Source organism: Amblyomma mixtum, chromosome 1, assembly GCF_055824585.1.
Source record: "Amblyomma mixtum isolate Tamu chromosome 1, ASM5582458v1, whole genome shotgun sequence".
NCBI classification, from domain to species: Eukaryota; Metazoa; Arthropoda; class Arachnida; order Ixodida; family Ixodidae; genus Amblyomma; species Amblyomma mixtum.
In genome coordinates this window covers 56,167,052-56,184,240 of record NC_143012.1, presented here as the reverse complement: position 1 = coordinate 56,184,240, position 17,189 = coordinate 56,167,052, and the positions used below count along the sequence as shown (strand labels likewise).

The window sequence follows — 17,189 nt, the reverse complement described above, 5'->3', positions numbered from 1 at the left end:
TCTATTTTATTTTTACTCGTTTGGGCATTAATTCATTGGGTAGGGTGTTTGGTATGTGTTTAATAAAAAAATTCAGCTGGTGCGCTATATTTTCTCCAGTAACTATACAGCCGCTTTACAACACCTATCCCGATAAACGCCGGTTTCGCTCCGGCATTGAAAGTAGAAAGCGAAAATCATCGAACCAAAGAGAAAAAATAAACGCCATATAACCCGCAAATGGAAAAAAAAAAGAAATACTGAAAACACGGAACCCTAGGTTTTTTAGTGAAACGCCTTAGCAACGAAATAAAGCACCCAAGCGCTTTCCAAGAGGCGCCATATGGTGCGTGTGTCATTATTCCAGAGGACGAGGCAAGCACAAGGCCCCCTGCCTCATTCGAGATGGGCGCAATTGCAGGCCAAATCTATTCAGGGTGTTTCACGGAACTTGAACCAAAGATTACAAAAAAAAAAAGGGTTGCTGCGTAGCTAGGTGAAACCAACGACATGTTGTTGCTCACTGTGTGGCGCTCCTCAGAGTATTTCTTATTTTCGCTTAATTAGTTACTTATTTAAGATCAATTATACATAATTTTAACGTTTACTGTAAGGGAACGTGCATTTTGTTAAGTGGTACAGGGGCGTTACGAAAGAACCGATCCAGTGTTTTGTAGCAACGTACGTGGCCCTTTTTTCGAGTTTTCATGGAATGCTCGCTAAATATGAAAAAGAAAAAACACTTCATTGCGCTCTTGCGCTACTGCATTGTAGCGCTGCCAAGCGCGTTCTGAATGAAGCGTGCGCGCTCACCTTCTGGAAGTGAGCAGTCGACGCCGCTCTTAGCATAATCTTGAAAGTGCGATCAGCACATTCTTCCAGCATGGAAAGCGCACGGCGTGATCTGCCAATTGCGATAGGGCTTTTATGAGACATCGCGCAGGCAAACCAAAAAATGAAGTGAAAGTAGTGAAGTCGTGTATTCTAGTGTAGTCTTCGTTTTTTTTTTTTTTTGTTCATGATTTGGCAGCCTGTCGAACTACGCCCCGGCCGCTTACTTGGCCACGGTGAGCGCACACGCTTCGTTCATTCAGAGCTGGCTTGCAACGCGACAGTACAGTAGCGCAAGAGAGAAAACACGTGGTGTTTTCATATTTCGCGGGCTTTTTAAAAAAAACTTGAAGAAAGAACCACGTGGAAGACACGCTCCTACAAAAAAACTTGATCGGTTCTTTCGTAACGCTCCTCTACAACTTAACAAAAAGCACGTTAACCTAAACTGAATGTTTAAAATTTAGCATAATTAATCTTACCTAATTAACTAATTGATCGGAATTTATAAAATACTCTGAGGAGGACCATACGACGGGAAACACTCTGTGGGTGGTTTCACGTAGCTCTGGAACTCCATTTTTTTATCCTTGGTTTAATTTACGTTAATCACATACTATACTTTTTTTCAAGAGCCGATAATCTGAGAAGCTGAAAAAGTCAAAATTGTCGAATAGAACTCAAGAACCGTAATCGGCAAATTCCGCTGAAAGGAGGCCTTCCGTCAAATGCCGTCTACCGGGTTTCGCTATCGTCGTGTTTAATCTGCCTAATCCTCAGTAATCCCATTTAACGTGCAAAAACTCGTGATGACAGGCTGACAGGTACAAGATGTCACGGCGTCATGCCAATCGGTGAAGCCATAGGGTGCATTCGTCGTACCGTTCATGAGTTGTATCGATCATCAAGCCTTCTATTCTGCGCTTGCACTTTGGTTAGCCCCGCCTCACTATGAAAAACGGAGCTGCTCTGAGTACCTACATCTTACCTGGCAGCGTCTTAGTCTGCATTTCACTGGCCAAACACGTAAAGCCGAATGTATTGACGCTGAACTGGCATTCGAATGCCCAAATGGCACCTTCTTTGTTTTTGCTGTTTCTTGCGTCTGGCGGTTTTGACTTCGTGGGCGCGCACTTCCTAATCATGGTGGCATCGCAAGATCGCGCGTGACTCTGCCCACCGTTGAAGGCTTCGTTCAGTTCACGCAGGATCAACACATAGGCGCCGCTTGCGCTCACCGTTTCAGCATTGTTCGCGAACTTTCGGAGTCCTGCTTCCGGTGACTGCTTGCAACGAAAGCTAGCGACTGAGTGACGGAGCGCTGACAACAGTGCTGGAATGGCCAAAATATGTTCTTTTTTTAAAAAAAAAGCTTTTGGAGAACGAAAATGGGCGTTCTGGGGCAACTATAGAACGGAAAATGTGCATTCTGATGCAGCTGTGAAGTAGAAATATCGCCATTTTGTTGCAGTAATACCAGTATTGTGGAGCTCCAATACACAAAATATTTATTAAAACAACCCCTCATGCTGAGAAGTGCTGGTGTGGTTGAAAGTTTTGTTGCTTCTCAACCAACTATCCCATTTACCTCATCCTTCACAGTTTAGATACCTTCCCGACCATGTTGTTAATGATAGCAACTGTCAGGCTTTTAGGGCTTCGCTCTCTGATTATCGCAGCAAAATCTTGTCCCGTTGTCTCGAAAAAGTTCTGTGCGGCTTATGGGACGTTTAGTCATGTCTTATGTTATGTGTATACTTGCAGTAATTTTTGACAAATCATCGCTCGAAGTCGCACGAAGAAGGCACAAAGCCCTGTTAGCCGCGACCCGACTTTTCCTTTTCTTGCACGCCAACAAAGGGAGCACGGAGGGCAGCCGCACAGTCAGCCCGCCTTGAACACGCTGGGTGAGAAAAGAAAAAATAAACGCAATGCGGCTGGTTTCTTGACACACAGGCTGAGGACACGTGGTTTCCGAAGCTTCCACCAATTACGTGGCCGCAGAAAGGTCTTGCTCCACATGGCAGTGGAACAACAGCGACCTGATGCGATCAATTTTTTTTTTTTTTTTACCCGGTGCTGAGGCTTAGTGTTCGCCTAGGTCCGTCTGTATGTCTGGAGTTTTCTTGACCTTAAACAAAATTAACTAAACGAAAATACCTTACGGACCGAGTCGGTTGCGAATCCGGACGGCGCGTATAGATTAGTTTTGCAGGCCACTGCATCAGACCACTGCATCACTGCCTTTTGTTCTATGTACATGAACCGTGTTCAAACCATATGGAAAACAGTAGCAGATCGACATGACACGTAATACGACACACCTCAGCAGCACAGCACTCGCTCTTACATCACCGCAGCCGAACATCCCGTGCCCTTAACTACCCGTCTCTCGCGCTGTGCTTTGGGTATCTTCTGCATCAACTTGCAGCCGTGATCAGTGGATTCGAATATCGAAACCGCAGTGCTAACACATCTAATTCGCATTTGCCGTAGCCACGACAAATGGACCAAAATTTCTTTTTGTACCACTCTTTGTGCCTTGCACTGCGCTCTTCGCAAAGCTGGTGGCAGTCCTGCGTAACCAGGACGTCAGAGAATGCAACTGATTCTCTCCAAAAACTCTGATGGGATTTTTGGGAAATGTTTGACCGCTTCAGTCAGGAGTGGCACATTAGCAGCTGTAAGTTTTTTTTTTTGTTTTTTTTTACGTGAGCCGGCAAGGATGCGTTAATGCATGAGGCCTTTCAGGACCGGTTTGGCAGACGCGCCAGCTTTGTCGGTCTTCAGCGTCGGAAGTAAAAAAAACAGCGCACTTTAGAAGAATTCGCGGCCTGCGGTCCACGGCTCGAGGAGAAGTAAAAGGGGAAAAAGAGAAAGGCGCACACAAAGGTACAGCAGGAGACAGCACCCTCTCCCTACTGCCCTTTGCTCTCTCCTCCCCCTTACCCCCGCAACCGGTCACCTACGTACCTCTTGAAAATAACGCCCATTTCTCCCTGTGTTCGTCATCCATTTAATTCAGCGAATCGTGTGTCGCGTTGTCATAGCCTTTCTGAGAGGAACATATTGTCAAAGAGTTGTGTCGGAAGGGTAGCGTGAAATTCAAGCAAGTTTAGGTTGAAAGTGATGCCCAATTCTTCCTTATTTATTTTAAAATCAGCGATAGCAGTGCTTTTAGCATGCGGTTCGCGGGCGGTTCGGTTGTTCGATTCCCAGTGCCCCCCGAATACCTATCGCTTTCCAATGCATACAAATTTTTTTTTGTGGTTTCTCTGAGGTGAATTGACTCGAAAAATGTCTTTCACCTAACCTTATGTAGAAGAAAACACTGTTCCATTGCGCTCTTTGGTGCAAGGCGGCCCTTGCACCATTAAAACTTGTCAACAAAAGAAAACATCCTTATGGGAAAAAACGCAACGAAAACAATTCTACGCGTAGGCTAAGTACACGCCAGGAGCAAAAACGCGTATGCAATCTGTACGTAAAAGGCGTCAGCAAAACCTTGGCCAGCATTCGCGGAAAGGAAGCGGTGGAAACTGGGTACCAGCCGGACATCATTATCAGGTGCCTCCTCCCCTGTCCCGAAGACCCATCGTCCTACAGAAAAGATGCAAGGCGTGGTACGCAAAAACCCTGCTCGAGTGCATGGTGTCTAGAGCGGCGTTTACTTGAAGGGGTTTAGTTGAGGAATTCAGTTGAAAACCGGTTACTGGTTTCATGTAAACACCGCACAGTCGGTTCCGGGAGTCGAGGAAGTGAGTCCAGTCAACTCCGCTGCAGGGGGGGCGGGGGGGGGGGGGGGGGGTTGACTCGCTCAATCCCAACGGAAGATAGCACGTAAACCGGATACAGACGAAGAGTCGGTTTAGCGGGAGTGGAGATCATAAATTACGATCCTGTTTTTACGCTTGCGCCATCTCGCCTGCGAGACAGCGGTGCCGTTCCGCAATCTTGGAGGCTGCCACTGCCCTCACCCGCTACGCTGCTCGACGCTTGGTGTCGCTGCAGTTGAACCGGTCTCGACTCGCTAAAATCTAGTTCATGTCAACACGCAATCGTCGAGTCGGGCTGACCTTACACAACTTGACCCCCCGATTCGATCTACCGCAGTCCGGTTCATGTAAACGAGGCTTAGGCTGGGGACACCAACAATATGACGGAAAGAGTGAAGCAGCACAAAGCTTATGTCAAGCAAATGAACAGAAGCGCAGTGGCCGTACTTCCCAGCCATGCCACCACAGGGGTAACTTTGACGGCACTATTGTGGTGGAAACCGAACCAAACTGCGCAGAAGCATTCTACTTGAGTCATGACGGAGGAGAATGTTGAATGTTTTCTGGGAACCACTCCCTTTTCCTACATCCACGGTTTAAGCTCCGTGACCCTGCGGTCGACCTTATGTGGGCTTAAAAAAGGCTCCGCAACGCGCCCGCAGTCGCACCTTCAAGAATTAGTAGTAATCGTTTACTGACAAAAAAATACAAAAAGGAAGCACGAGAGCTGCAGCCGGTGGAATTCACGGAATTCAGAGCCGGCGGAAGTCACAGGGAGAGGATAGCGAGGAAAAGTACGGAGGAAAGCGACCGGCAGAAAAGACGGGGGAGCTTTGTACACAATGGACCTTTTTCATGGTGGCACTCTGCGCATGCGCGCGCAGTGCATTGCGGGAAGTGTGCGACTGCCATGTTTTTTGGTGGTTCGTCGGCCAGTTGAGCTAGCTGACCGGTGCGGGCGGTCGCGTCTTCGCTGCTGCGTAGCTGTCGCGAACTCTGCGCTTTGCGTGCCTGCCGAAACCGCTGGCGAGATGCCTCAGCGATGCGCCGCCGTGGGATGTTTTAATTCAAGCAAAAAGCCGGGAAATGTACGATTCTTTAGGTTCCCTGCGGCATCACTGCATGCAGCCAAACGGGCAAAGTGGGTGCAAGCAATGTGCCGTGTGAACGTCGATGGATCGCCGTGGCAGCCAACAGCCAACTCGCGTGTCTGCAGCGACCACTTTTTGACAGGTAAAAGCTCCCTTTCTTGTTTATTGCACTCAGTTTTCTAAGAAGTTGAGCGCGAAACACATGGTGCGACGTCTCTGTTGTTTATATGCTAGTGTAGCAGAAGTAGCCGTATGAAAAAAATAAGCGGAAACTGCGCGAGCCTGTCTGCTAGCACACCGGGGATAACTTATTTGTCGTTCTATCGTTCTAGTTGGATAGTGTAGACGCAAAGAACTGCGCGAACGAAGAACGGACGGCGAAGAAACAGAGACTGAGCCGCGTTTGTGTGCGTCTTTGCCTGTTCGCCGTCCGTGACTCGTTCGCGCAGATCTTTCTTTGAAACTGTAATATCAGTGCTGCATTTGAAAAGAAGTGAGCCTAAAAGATAGAGTGAAAGTAAAAAGAATGTAGTACGCCAGCGGGAATGTGTGCGCGCCGTGGCATAGCCTGTCTCGACGGTAGGGCGCGGCCGCGGCGAGAGCGTTCGCCGCAACGACGATGGCTCCAGAACGCCGGATACCTTCCGCTTTGGAGCAACTCCTCGGCGAAAGCAGGCGCCTCGACATCTTTTTCTGTAGTGGATTGTGCCCCTTTCAGACCATCGCAATATGGAGTTGACTGCGCGAAGGCTTCCTCAGCGGAACTCTCGTGCGCTCGCGAGCCAGCCGAATAGTAAGCGCTTCCCCAGCGCTGTGTCACGTTGCGAGATCAACAGCCCTGGCACAGCTTGTTATCAAATAACGAGCACGCTTGACTAGGTACCCCGATCGGGCTTTCAATCGATTTGCTTCCCATTTGTTATTCCCGAAACTGCAGGCAGAGATTTGAGCAACAAGAGTGCACAGTTAAGAAAAAGGTCAGCTTGACGTGCATTTCCCTTACGTTTAATATTTTTTGCAGGGGTGCCTTCTCGTTTCGTGGGCCATCCCGATTACGTGCCATCACTCTTCAAACACAAGAATGGTAGCCGCGTCGGTGCTGTCGCCCGCTTCGAAAGGTCGAAGAAAAGAAACACCACAACCGCGAGTTGTGGGCTGAGTGATGGGGCTCCTTCACTGAGCACTCCACTGCACGACAGCGACCAGACGCAAGCTATGGCTCAAGACGGCGTCACTGGAGATAACACAACAGACGCTGTCATGACTGATGATTCCTCAGCAGAGAAGTGCCAGAATGAACATCTGCTTCAACAAATTGAAGAACTTGAATCGCTTTTAGCTAAAGAAAAAGAGAAAAACGGTAAACTTCATTCACAGCTGAAAACAGCAGAAGAAAGTATTGGTCAGTGGCAGACATGTTATTATGAACTGAAGTCAAGAATGCTGTGCCTTGAGAACATGAAAACACCACAGGACATGCTCTATTATACTGGGCTGCCATCTGTATCTGTTTTTAATCATATTCTCAATTTTGTGGTAGAAAGAAGCCCAAAGCTTGCCAGAAGTGAAAACCAAAATTTGCGTTCTCTGGAAGAACAAATGTTTATGGTTCTAGTACGTCTGCGAACAGGCATGGCAACAAAGGAAATTTCACGAAATTTTGCTGTTTCCATGCCTACCTTTAGTCGCATTTTCACAGAATGGATACTCGTGCTGGACAAAGATCTGGCTGCTATAACAACCTTTCCATCACTTGCCGAGGTACAGCGACATATGCCACCCCATTTCAGGCAGTATCCGAACACACGGATTATTCTGGATACAACTGAAGTGCGCATCCAGAAGCCGTCGGGTTTAAATGCACAAAGATATACCTTTTCGAACTACAAATTTGCAAACACTATGAAGTGTTTGGTGGGGGCCACACCAGACTGTTATATCAGCTTTGTGTCACCCCTATTTGGTGGAGGTACGAGTGACAGATCTATTGTTGAGGAGAGTGGCGTCCTAGATCTGTTAGAGCCAGGTGATGGAGTAATGGCTGACAAAGGGTTTAAAATTACTGACCTGCTTCCTCCTCATGTTGACCTCTATATGCCCCCATTTCGCATCCCTGGGAAGCCTCAGATGAGTGCCAGTGATGTTCGAGAAACAAAACAAGTGGCAAGTGCAAGAGTGCACATTGAGAGAGTAATACGGAGAATAAAGGAGTATCACATACTAGACAAACCATTCCCCATCAACATGCTGGATATAGCAGACCAAATTTTTGCCACCTGTGCTCGGCTGTCAAACTTCCGAGGACCATTGTTGAATAACAAAAGGGATGAACAGTCAGACTCTGAGTAGATCACCAGTACCCTATAGGCTCTTCATCAATTTAACTTTTCATTTTGATGGTTACCTAATGCTTGTGTTCATGTTGATGGTTTTAAGATAGCGCATGAAAGATGCAACCTCTGATATCACTTCCCTATGTTGGCCTTGTTCAATGAAGCGAGTCATTTGTGTGTGAAGATTTGCTATCAAGAAGCAGTTTAAATGCACTTTATAAGTAAAATATGATTGTGCACTTTTTGTAATGTCATGTCTATTGCAAATGTAATATTTGAAAGTATAGGTGGGCGAATAAAATTCAGTACACTTGGAAATGTTGCATTTAGCACCGCACGATGAAGGCAGCAAAAATATTTATTTAAGCTTTCGAAGTTTCAGCTTCAGTGGCTCGTTCTGTTCATCAACAACATAAAACCCCTCCCTGAACTTTTGAAATGGTACATAGCCAGCGCCTGTTGTGTACAAAAATCCCAGGCGTTTCACACGGCGTGTGATTAGCTCTGGTATCACTGCAGCCCTGTAAAAATAAAGTAGTCCTTGCAGAATTTCATCCCACATTTGGCGATCGAAATAAATCCTCTGAACTGATATGGAGTGCTCCAGTTCAGGGTGGCCAGTCCACAGCGCAAAGTCGCACCAAGGTTTGCTGGTGACACCAAGTTGTCCCTGTATTTGATAAAAGTATGCATGTGAACGCTTTAGGTGCATTTCCCCCTCAACAACTTCAGCACAGAATGCTTTGTCAGTGCATGCATCGAGCACTTTTTGTCCGGCTTTTGATGAAGGGCATTTCACCTCGAGAAGTCCACCTATGCCTCCATCCATCACAAGACGGTCTGGTGATGCAGCGATGAAAGAATATTTTTCATGGACATGGAGGCCCGTCTTGCTCACTTCGATGTCTTTGTCGTACAGCTGCATTATTTGAATGTATTGCAGTACGGCTGCTTCTTCATTTTGCAGTCCATACATTCTTGGGTCATCGTGTTTGAGTGTTTTTCTTCTTGGATACAGAATATCCTTAACAACTCCTTCAGGCTTTCTGCAGCAGAGAATTCTTCTGAAATTCGATGCCGTTAGCCGACCAGTCCTTTCAGCAGCCCATAATGCATTTTCATCTTGACCTACTGTTTTCACGCAGATCTCCTCTCGCTCAGCTGTTGTTAGCGGGACAAGCTGCTCAAAGTGGTCCCTTGTTTTTGCCAAACACTTCTCAGAATGCAAATCTTCAGGGTCTGAAATGTCACTCGCGTGGCAGGGTGGTGCTGGCTTGCTGGTCGAGTACCTGTTCCACACTAAGTGCGGTGCATCATCAGCAATTTTCTTCGCAAAGGCTGCGTAGTTAGATTGGTTGGCCGACGAATAATCTGGTGGCAGTCGTCGCTTCCGCTTTGCTGGCACTGTTTTGTTGATGACATGTTTCTTGAAGGTTATATCAACCAGTGGCTTTGTCAGCAGACGGTTGTGACCTGCAAGTGAAAAAATGACCACTTGTAGAAAACACTACCGTTACGTGCATTTGAACTGCTTGGCATTAATCTGCTCAAGGCAGTCCACTTATTGAAAAAATGTATCTTTGTCCCTTATGATCTTTCTCTGCAACTCCACACACGAGGTTCGATCATTTCAAAGCTGCATAAGCAATGAGTTCAACAAATAAAGTACAGCTGTTCGAGGCAAAATGCAAAGCTGGATTGAAGATGCTCTTTGAATACAGCAGTAACAATCTGCTGGATACCCGTAAGTCTGACTTTTTAAGCAGCACAACCAAATGATGGGCAAGAAACATGCAAGGAACCAACCAAAGACAAAAATAATAAATATTTATCTCCATGCTGTGTGTGTCCTTTTTCTGTTGTGTGACTGCACAACAACATTGCATGTATATCAGCTACCATACCCAAAATGCTTTTTCTCCATGTAAAAGCAGGTGTCATAACACATAAGTCAATGAACTTAAAATGTTGAGTGAAATGTAAAATAGCCTTGCCTTGTGTTGGTGCCATCCATCGGCATGGCATATCGGTACATGAAGGTGTCTGAATGCTGCGGACAGCAAAAAGGAGGGCAGCGATGTGCTGGCACCTCTGGCTCAGTCTGCAAAAGAACGCATTGAAAAGAGTTGCAAAAACATCCTTTGTTGGAATGCATGCAAACGACTTCTATATACGCACTTCTGCATGCTGCATTGGCAGACACCTATTACCATTCTTAGTGCATGTTTAAAACCCAGAAGTTACACAGTTAAAAGTCTATTCTGTTTATTAACAGGGCGGTCAAGACGATCATACGGGAACCAAAGTAACACATGTACATAACTGATCTCTGGAGCCGTGTACTTAAAAAACTCCAGCGTTAAATAAGTCTATGAAACAGGCCTTCCTACGCTTAAAGTATCCACGACTTAAGAAGGCGTCATAAATAAACGCCCGGGATTGCGAGAACAGTATACATCACACCACTGGTTATATCGCCGTGTCGACAGATTTATTCAAGACTAAGCGAATGGCAGGGCAGTACATATGAGCGCACCTTTCAATATTCAAAGGAATGTGTACTAACCCAGCAACGCAGTCGCAGTATGCTTGCGCTACCTTTGTTTGTCCGTCATCACGTAGTGCTGCGACTTGTCTATAATGTCCGGGTTTCATTGAGCAAAGGCAGATGCTTCTCAGTATCAGCAGCTCGCCGTCGGGCGAGTGCTGATGAACGCAACATTCAATGCGGCGGATGTATTTTTCTTCTTTGAACGCCCATCCTCTCAGCAGTTGCCGGTTCGATGCGCAAAAGTGCGTGTCAATCACACTATCACTGATCGGAGGCACAGATGTCAAATCGTTGGTCCACTGCTTGCTCGCGTCAAAAAACTGCGCGAAATCCATCGCCGAAAACATTCTCAGCTCAAGAGAAAGAAAATGTTCACAGCAATATATAATGGCAAAAGCCGATGGTCGGATGAGCACGAAAACTGCATCAACAAGCACGGACGGAACAAAAAACTGACTGCGGATACTACGCGACGCGAGCGACCCGACCGAGCCACCAGTTGTGCTTCGGCGGCCGCCGCTAGGGGCGCTCTCCCAACGTGAAAAAGGTCCATTCAAAAAATACAAAAAAGTATCAAGTTCGCGCCGCTCGCAAGCTAGTGCCTAAGCTTTGTTGTACACATTTACAACGCGCGTAAATTAACTGCATATTCTAGGCCGCGTGCACGTAGCGTCCTGTCGCTAATGGACAGCGCGAGCGGCGCATTGCGCAAGTGACCCGGATGGAGCGCCCAGCTGCCGCCTTAAAGCAGAAACAGAGCCGGCTTTGAAACGTCGTGTTATCCTACAAGAACTTATTTGGCTGGCGTTTACTTCTCAAATAAATGCAAATTATAGTCATAAAATTTTAATTGGATTTGCCTCTGGGTTGCAGCTTTGGGAAAAGGCGTAGCTTCCTGCACAGCAAATGGCAGATTTGTCAGAATAGCTCACAACATGCCGTTCTATGAACTCTTCGTTATCGCTTCATAGTTTGCACACACTTTTGACATGAACGCGGAAATTAGCAGCGATTACGGCAATGGCAAAGCCCTTAGCGACGGCGAATGATCGAATAACTGGAGGCACTTTAACAACCTAGAAGAAATGCTGTGAATTACCACACTACGAATTGTTACACTGGACAAATTGCCTAATGCGCACAATCAGTTAGTGAAACAGGCACGAAACGGAGCACCAGGTTTCTTGCATAGAGTCCTGCAGTACTTGCAACGTACAAGCTTATGGGCATCTATATATGTACAGATGACAGGAGTACAGCAAGAAGCCAAACGAATTCGGCTTGATTGGGCTTGTACCCTTACAGAAATAGCTTTATATTCAATAAAGAGACTACAGAGGTACACTGATTTCAACGCATCCCTGCTGCATTTTGACCGCATCGCCTAAACTTTCGAAGAGCTGAACGCTATTGAGCTTTAAGATGTAGCGATTAATGCGCTAATACCTAAGTTTCGTGGCTTTGTATAATTAATGCGCACGCATTTCCACTATCACTCATCCTCAAGTAGCCACTGTATGCGTTTGCAATAGTAAATGTGTCTGTAAAGCTCCGGAGTTTGCTTATAATCCTCTATAATACCCATACATGGCGAGCACTTTCTTGTAGCGGCCCATGTTTGTGTGCCTACATCCGATGGGGACACCTTTAATAAAAGCGCGCATTCACAAGGCGTGACTTGATCTCCTTAAAGCAAGCAAAAAAAAGCGTAGACGTGCGCCTAGCCAAACGCACCAAGAGAGGGCGCCACACGTTTCTTGCCGATGCTGAGGATGCATGATGAATAGAAAAATAGCCAGGAAAAAATTCTGCCTCTTTCAAATGTAAAATACTTTACATCTATTAAAAGATGGGACATTTCGCTACCTGAAGCTCCTAGAGCAGTCTTATATATTGTAAATCATGGCAGCGGTGAGTGATCAAATGAGGACAAGTGGGGTTTTTTTCGCGACCTCGTCATAGGCATCATGCGACCATATCTCATCGCGCAGGGTAAATGCAATATTTAAGCCACAGTGATGAAACTTTATTAAAAGAAACTTTATGAGGTATTTAACCCCTCAGGGTCAGAGCTCGCTTGTAACTTATGCGTGACGAGATATTGATTTTTTATTTTTCATCGCCATTCAGTTACGCGCCGCCGCGCCGCCGGCTGTCGCGAGATGGCGCGACCGGTTTTCCGAGGCGCATGGGCCGGAATCCTGGGGATGACAGAAAGATAAGTTTTCAGGATAAAATTTCGGTATTTGTAGTTCCGTTTGGGATCTGATAACAACGCCCTTCAATCACCGATTTGCTGACGCTGTGAAGACATGCCAGCCACCTGGTGGTCATCCCTGCATCACACCTGCTGCGATATCTTGCTATCATATACTTCCCCTTTGCATGAATCGAAGCTTGAAAGTGGCGACCGTCACGTGGTTTCAAACTCAAAGCACATAACGGCCTACGATAAACTGCAGCCTAAAACAGACCGCTACAATCACGCAGGACCTCGTCTTGCAAGAGGTTACGCTAACGTGCATGTTCGTTTTGTGGCGACAGCGTGGAGTGGCTTCCTTAAATGGGCGTCCGCAAAGAACCATGTTTCCAATGTTGCAGCGCCTCCGCACTCGCCTCTTTGAGCAAGCATGCGTGGACGCACTCTCAATGAGCGAGGCTGAGTTTTTGCGCAAATGGTCGACATACTTCATCGTCCTGTGCGGCGGTCGAGTGTCGGCCTCATTACTGCCCTACTGACGTGCCCAGTGCAGCGGCACTGCGCATGTGCTTGAATGATCAGACCTGTGAGTTCAACCGTTTTGTTTTGTATTTTTGTTGCTTTCGAAAAAAATAAACTTCTCTTTCAACGCTAACGTGCAAAGAAGTTCCAAGCAGTGGTAGTGCAGAATTATTGGCGCTACTACGTTTTAGTCCCAGAAAGTTCCACTGCTCTCCCCAAGATCTACACCGGCCTCGAACACTTCTCCGGAGTCACGATTCTAGCAAGGTGAATAATTCCTATACGGAACTCCCTATAGCCGGTGCCCCATTTAGTTTAGCGTGAGGTACACTGGCCGAGGTTGAGTAGTTTCGCGTGGCTTCTGGAGGGTCGTACTGCGCATGCGCGAGGAGCAAGCGACGTCACGACGAATATCTGGCGTGCCTCGCCGCGCGCTCTCGCCTTCCTTTCCTTAAAGGTGCCCTGCGACGTAGATAAAGCATGGGGTCTTTATTCTTTGTATGCAGAGTAAGGGACATTGTAAGTCTTGAACGCGCAATGAGATCACCGAAATCATAGGGCTTCCAGCTTCGAATAACTTCATGATCGAAATTGAAGTTTTCAACAAAGGTTTCACAAAAGTCGCGTAGGTAGGAGCGAAAAAAAAATATGGTTGGTCCTGGAAATAAGGTGCGTATTAAAGAAACGTCCTTTTTTTAATTGTTAATGAAAGCGCGCGAAATAAAATTACAAAACCAAACATGTTATTGCGCTCTTGTTCGTCCGTATAGTAGCGCTGTCAAAAGCGTTTTGAATGAAAGAATGTTGACCGCTCATCGCGTCGATATGAGCGGCTGGCGCCACTATCATCGCATTCTTGAATGTGCTTTTGCGCATTTTTCCTGAACATGGAAAGCCCGGACAGTCACCTGCGATAATTGATGGGAGGTCACCGCCGGAGCTTTTGTATAGCAATGACAGAGACAAAACAAAAAGAAATGGAAAGCAGTGAAGTTGTGTAGTTCATAGTAGCCAGCACTTTTTCATTTTTATCATTGTGTTGCCCGTAAAATTTAGCGGTGACCTCTTACTTGGATACGGTCAGCGCTCAGGTTTCGTTCGTTCTAAACAGCGGTTGAGAGCGCTGCAATCTGATAGCACATGAGCGCAGTCATGAGGTTTGTTTTCTTTTTGTATTTCGCCTGGTTTCTGAAAACACCGAAAAAAAGTACCACGCAGGAGGAAGGTAGCCTTGAAAAGCCAGGCTAATTTTTGCGTACCCCCTCTACAACAACTTAACGAAACGTACTTGGCTGAAAAGTGATTTTAAAGATGTTTATAATTCATCCTGATCAAATACAAATTAAACGGAATATTAAACCACTCCGAAGAGCGTAACATGAAAGCGAACAATGTGTCTTTGATATCACCAAGCTCCAGTTTCCTGCACTATTTTAAAATATGTTGCTCAGTTTAATAGGAAAGCCCTTGTATCATTGTCAGGTTCCCGAACGAGTGGCAGCTGTCTTTCGGTCGCGCCTTTGGTAATGCAAGGTTGTTAAGATTGTGTTTTTTTAGCCCCTATAATGTCTGTTACAAGAACATGGAATAAAAAAATGCTGTCTACATTTTCAGAGATTCTTCAAAACCGCCTCAGCCACCTGTACCGTCATGTCGCTAAAAAGAGCGCACCAGTACTATACCAGCAAATAAACCATATATTTCCTAAGCAGCACTTCTAATTCAGTGTGCGCCAACAATCATTTTCAGTCCATGAAGAGTACGGCCCAAATTCCCATTAATTTTTGCAAAACAGGCTTTTGCGCTCGAAGCCTCCTGCACTCTGCCATCGAATAAAGATGTGCCGAGATTGGCTACCAAATTTATCTGGTAACACTGTAGTCACGTTGAATTGCTTCTACAACATACTCGATCAGTGTGCGTGATTTGCGCGCATTAGTTCCGAATGTCTCCGACGCGTTTACATGTAGCGCAGTACGAAACGACGCGGATTCTGTACAGTTCGCCGAAAGCTCAGCGCAGTTACTGCCATCGCCGTCACCGAACCATTCACTTCATTGTAAGAGAGATGAACGCACTAAGGAGTCTGAATTGCACGGCGGCCTTCTGTATTCCTCTTTTCTGGCTGTAAACAAAGCCGCGTGACAATATTACAATAGCAGTGATTTACATGTGAGCTCATCACCATCCTGTATGATATTGAGGCACCGTCTGCACAAAGAGTCCAGGTAACCGCCTTTTTCACAAGGCCGCTCTGCGCAAGCGCGCCTCTTCACCTCAACCTCCACTGGTTGAAAATAAAACCGCCAGCTCCTACCGCGCATGCGCAGCTCACGTTAGTGACAAGTGCATGCGACAGATGGCGGCAGCTGTCAAGCACACACTTGCCACTGCGCAGACTAAAGGCTAGTAGCGAACGTCGTTCCCGCGCTGACTAGGGCGCCCCTCACGGCGGCGAGCGCACAACTCGGAAGGATACGATCGGCCCGCTGGCGTTCGGAAAAGCCTGTTTGGGCTCTGTTTCGCGCGTAGCTGTTGCCTTTTCGGAACAATGAATTGCTGCGTCGTGGGCTGCAACAGCACGTACACCAACTCACCAGGAACGAAGTTTTATAGGTTTCCGAGCCGAACGTATGAAATAGAACGGCGTCACCGCTGGATCGCGCTCGTCCGACGGCAGAAGTAAGGTTCTCTTAGAGACGAAAAAATACGAATACTTAAGTACTGTACACTAGGATACAAACCTATCTAGGAAGTTAACTCGTTTATGAAGTATTTTGTTTCCACACTGCATGACAGTAAAGCGGGGAACTCTTTCTCGATCCTCTCCCATTCAAAAAGCATCAAGGCTTGCGGAGAGCTATGAGGAGGGGTTGTAGCGGGCTCAGCTGGCGTACACTCTTCTGCTCTCAGCATATCAATTAAGGGGCAGTTGAGGTCACCGAAATATTGTGTGACATGGTTCAGCGGAACCTCCTTTGCACGCACTGAAAAATCGCAACATAAAAAGACTCGAACTTTCAGCAACTTGCGTGAAAATATTTTTCCGGTGTAAACACAGCTGGTAAGTTCACCTTTTTCTTTTTCGGGGACAGCAACGTTAGAGTGACTCGGGTATGCCTTACGAGACGCCGGTACGCCCCACGATTGTGGATGAGAGGATTTCGAGTCGCATTTGCTGTCTTGTATGGACAGGGCAACTGCCGCGGCGTGCTTGCACTCCCCTGCGATGCCAGCACGGCAATCGCAGCTCCCCGCGAAGATTCGTCTTCTGCCGTCGATCTTCAAGCATTATGTCACCTATAATTCCATGCGTCCACACGGTATACGCTGAGCTTCACGCATCTCGCCGGTGCGTTGATTTTCGTCTGCGGAATACACCTAGCTGTCACCTCCGATCCGTGCGAGTCGAGCAGTTCCCTCACCTCGTAGACGTGCCCGCTTCAAATAGAGGTCTTCCTTTCTCCAAATACTTTCCACGAAAAAAGCTGTCAAGGTCGTGTAGCACCCGAAACCCGGCTAAAATTAATATCGGCACGTTGTTTGCCGCCATCACTGGGTGTCAAACACGCTGCGCGAGCCGCTGACTGCGGGAGTAATCCTGCCGCATTTGAGCAGCTACTCCCCAGATGGCGCTAGAGGTCCGAAAGACGGGGCGCCTCCTAGAATTTGCAACTTGCCTAAGGGGACCTCCCGCCACTGAAGAGTTCCCTTAATGTATAGCTTTACATCTTTCTGCAAGAGTTTATGGGCGAGGATTATTGACGGCTCGACATAATTTCTAATGGACGCACACAGGTGACTCTCCATAAAAACCAACGTCAGAGATAAAGATTCGCTTTTTGCGTTCTTTGCCAAGAAGTGCAACGCGTTTAGCCCGTGTCCGACACTGCGCAATATATTTCT

The 17,189-nt window shown here is 46.9% G+C and overlaps 3 protein-coding genes across 4 annotated transcripts in view; 2 read left to right on the top strand and 1 right to left on the bottom strand.

Moving 5' to 3' along the window:
- The window catches only part of LOC149366344 (uncharacterized), a 435,928-nt gene that overhangs the window by 129,344 nt on the left and 289,395 nt on the right, over positions 1 to 17,189 (top strand). The gene's annotated exons all lie outside the window — the stretch shown is intronic.
- Positions 7,103 to 8,985, top strand: LOC149366349 (uncharacterized). The gene has a single exon (XM_089557709.1). The coding sequence runs from the start codon at positions 7,118 to 7,120 to the stop codon at positions 8,024 to 8,026; it is 909 nt and encodes a 302-aa protein (XP_089413835.1). The 5' UTR covers positions 7,103 to 7,117; the 3' UTR covers positions 8,027 to 8,985.
- LOC149366348 (uncharacterized) lies at positions 8,369 to 10,908 on the bottom strand. Its single transcript, XM_089570388.1, has 3 exons — positions 10,577 to 10,908; positions 10,005 to 10,111; positions 8,369 to 9,483 (listed from the first exon to the last, which is right to left on the bottom strand). Exons 1-3 carry the CDS (start codon positions 10,906 to 10,908, stop codon positions 8,369 to 8,371), a joined length of 1,554 nt encoding a protein of 517 aa, XP_089426514.1.

Coding starts and splice junctions, on each gene's coding strand:
- LOC149366349 (XM_089557709.1), top strand. CDS start 7,118: ATGCTGTGCCTTGAGAACATGAAAACACCACAGGACATGCTCTATTAT.
- LOC149366348 (XM_089570388.1), bottom strand. CDS start 10,908: ATGTTTTCGGCGATGGATTTCGCGCAGTTTTTTGACGCGAGCAAGCAG. Junction 10,112..10,576: donor TACTGCGACTGCGTTGCTGG/GTTAGTACACAT, acceptor GTTCTTTTGCAG/ACTGAGCCAGAGGTGCCAGC. Junction 9,484..10,004: donor ATGGATGGCACCAACACAAG/GCAAGGCTATTT, acceptor TTTCACTTGCAG/GTCACAACCGTCTGCTGACA.